This window comes from Plectropomus leopardus, unplaced genomic scaffold (assembly GCF_008729295.1).
Source record: "Plectropomus leopardus isolate mb unplaced genomic scaffold, YSFRI_Pleo_2.0 unplaced_scaffold18712, whole genome shotgun sequence".
Lineage (NCBI taxonomy): Eukaryota > Metazoa > Chordata > Actinopteri > Perciformes > Serranidae > Plectropomus > Plectropomus leopardus.
The window spans coordinates 1-2,721 of record NW_024620178.1 but is presented as its reverse complement, the minus strand read 5'-3'; the positions used below and the strand labels follow the sequence as shown (position 1 = coordinate 2,721).

The 2,721-nt window shown below is 39.7% G+C and overlaps 1 protein-coding gene across 1 annotated transcript; it reads left to right on the top strand.

Annotated features, from left to right (window-relative positions):
• Positions 1-225: 225 nt before the first annotated feature.
• LOC121965129 (lysosomal thioesterase PPT2-A-like) lies at positions 226-1,938 on the top strand (the record flags this gene model as incomplete). Its single annotated transcript, XM_042515291.1, has 2 exons — positions 226-667; positions 1,785-1,938. Coding segments are annotated over exons 1-2 (343 nt in total), but the record flags the coding sequence as incomplete, so codon positions are not given.
• Positions 1,939-2,721: the final 783 nt, after the last annotated feature.

The window sequence follows — 2,721 nt, the reverse complement described above, 5'->3', positions numbered from 1 at the left end:
TATAAAAATAATATATATAGCGAATTGGTTCGATAGAAAAGAAACATCGAAGTAATGAGATTAATAATTGAATGATATAACTTTATGACTGTTATGTCCCGTTATGTCCGCGTGATGACAGAGGTGTTCTCTGTATCCTCGCTGCTGATTGGACGACCCTACGCCGGAAATGACGTCGACAGCGGCCGCATCACGTTTAATTTAAAACCGGAACAAACAAAAGAAACCAAAGCAAACCTCAGCAGCTGTTTTAGTGTTTACGTTGTTTAATTAATATACCACACCGTTTGTGTAAATTTAGGATTTTTTAAGGGACTAAAGAGCGGATTTTTTTTGCACTGCAGCCTCTTAAAGGAGATGAAGATGATAGCAAATTAGCTAAACAACCGGATTTTATGTTTATATTTTAATTTAAAGTTGTTTTTTTTTTTTTTAATTTTGTTCACGTTTTAGTGTTTTTTAATTGTTTCGAGTTACAATGAAGGGCTTTCATTCTGCTTTGTCGAGCCGGAGGAGGCGGAGGAGCAGCGGGGCGGCCGGGCTGCTGTACCCGCTGCTCGGTGCGTGTCTCTGGGCTGCGGTGGTCGGATACAAGCCGGTGATCATCGTGCACGGTTTGTTCGACAGCTCAGGGGATTTTAAAAACCTACAGCGGTTCATCAACCAGGTGAGTGGGCTGAATAAAGGGACTGTGGTTCAGTGTTTTGTATATTTTCATTTTGTGTACATTTTGTTCCTGAAGTATACATTGTATACTGGAGGCCCTGCAGCTCATAAAGCGACATGTTATCAGCAAAACGTGGATCTGCAACATGAAACATGCGCTGTGTCACATTAGTCAGCTTTATTCATAATTAGTCAGCACTTTGTCTTGCAGTGTAACTCTTGTTCTGCTTTACTTCTGCAGCAATTCCTCAGGAGAGTGGTCGATTAGTGCTTTATTGTTGGTTGATCAGCTTAAATATATTTTTATACAGTTTTAAATGTGTTTTTTTGTTTGTTTATGTGTTTAATTTAATCTGCAATTTGAAGTGTCATATTCTGTAGTTTTCCCCAAAGTTTTTTTGTAGGGAAATTGCCAAACTATATTAAATCAATCAGGACTTTTTGGAAAATTAACCCTCAACATCACTTCTCTTGTGCTGCTTGTTGTGTGTTGTTGTCGTGTTTAAACCTTTGAACTCTAAAGAGATTGGTGCAGTTTCTTTAGAAACATGTTAGAAAAGGAAATTTTCCACAGATTGCAAGTTGAAGCTAACAATGATAATGAGGTGCACAACAAAATGTGCCCTGTCCTGATTTTCTTGAATTCTCTGCACCCTTCACACACTCTTCACACAGCTTACGATGGTAGGTAATGTGGTTGGGTGGAGGATGTGGTGAGGTTTTTGTGGGGACTACAGCAAAGTTGATGCGGGTAAATTGAGATGAAGTTCCTCTTTTTCATGCCTCTTTAATTAGAAAGATTGAAATCAGACTTCAGTATTTCTGCAGGAAAAGATAATAGAAAGAGGAAATTCAGACCTCACTCTGTCTGCTTCGGTTGTGCTCCTGCATTCCTCCCGAGCAGTCTAATGAATCATCAATATTTAAAGCAGATCCTGATCAATAAGTATCTAAACATCCCCACAGACCCTCAAGAACAGGAGGTTTGGTTTGCCTTGCTGCTGTTGCTTTGTTTCTTGTAGCTATTTAACACTTCATGCATCGATATCAGAAGCTGCTTGAACCCAGTCCCTCCTAACAAACCTGAAACAATCCTCCTCTTCTTCTCTCTTCTTCAGTCTCATCCTGGAACAAATATCACAATCATCGACTTGTTTGACAGAAGTGCCAGCCTGCAGCCCATGTGGAAGCAGGTCGAGGGATTCAAGGCAGCTATCTACCCAATAATGCAAAACGCAGAAGACGGGGTCCATTTTATCTGCTACTCTCAAGGTCTGTGTGAGCGTGTGTGCAGCTGAAATAGAGACATAAATGTGGTGTTTACTAAAGATTATCAGACACTCTTGGTATGTATGTCATTTGTGCAATAACTGAGCTCAGTGACGTTTTCTCTAAATTGTAAATATTCAGTCCAGTCGCCAAAGGAAATTGTAGGCGTTACATTTCTGCAAACCATAGATCCATTATATTTGTACTCTTATGTGCATCATATGAACGTTTCTAAAGCAACACAGCTCAGATTACATGTGTATGAGATAAGTTTCTGATCATTAAGAGGAGGGAACGGTGGATTGTGGGACGTCTTGGCAAGACGGATCATTCGACACCAGCAAACAACAGAGGCGGGTATTTTTCAGTGCCATGTTGTGACATTTTCGACCATGTTTGTGCCGACAAAACTGTGTATTTTTAAGGAGACGTCATGATATTTCAAGCAAAACTGGTGGCGACCAAACTGATATTTTTTGCTGAGTCATCAGGACAATTCTATCCACATTTTAATAAGACTTTAGGACATTTCCAGATGTGATTGTGGTGATAAAATCAGGTGTTTTTAAGTGAGAAGTTGGGGAATTAAAGCTGTGTGTGGCAACAAAACTGGGTGTTTTTTAACGAGATGTCAGGACATTTCCAGAAGTGTTTGTAACACAAAAAATTGTATTATTCAAGACATTTTTAGCCGTTTTTGTTGCGACAAAAGTTGGCATTTTCAGGGCATTTCCAGTCAAATATGTCGGGACATTTGCACCTGTTTTTGTTGCAACACAACCAGAT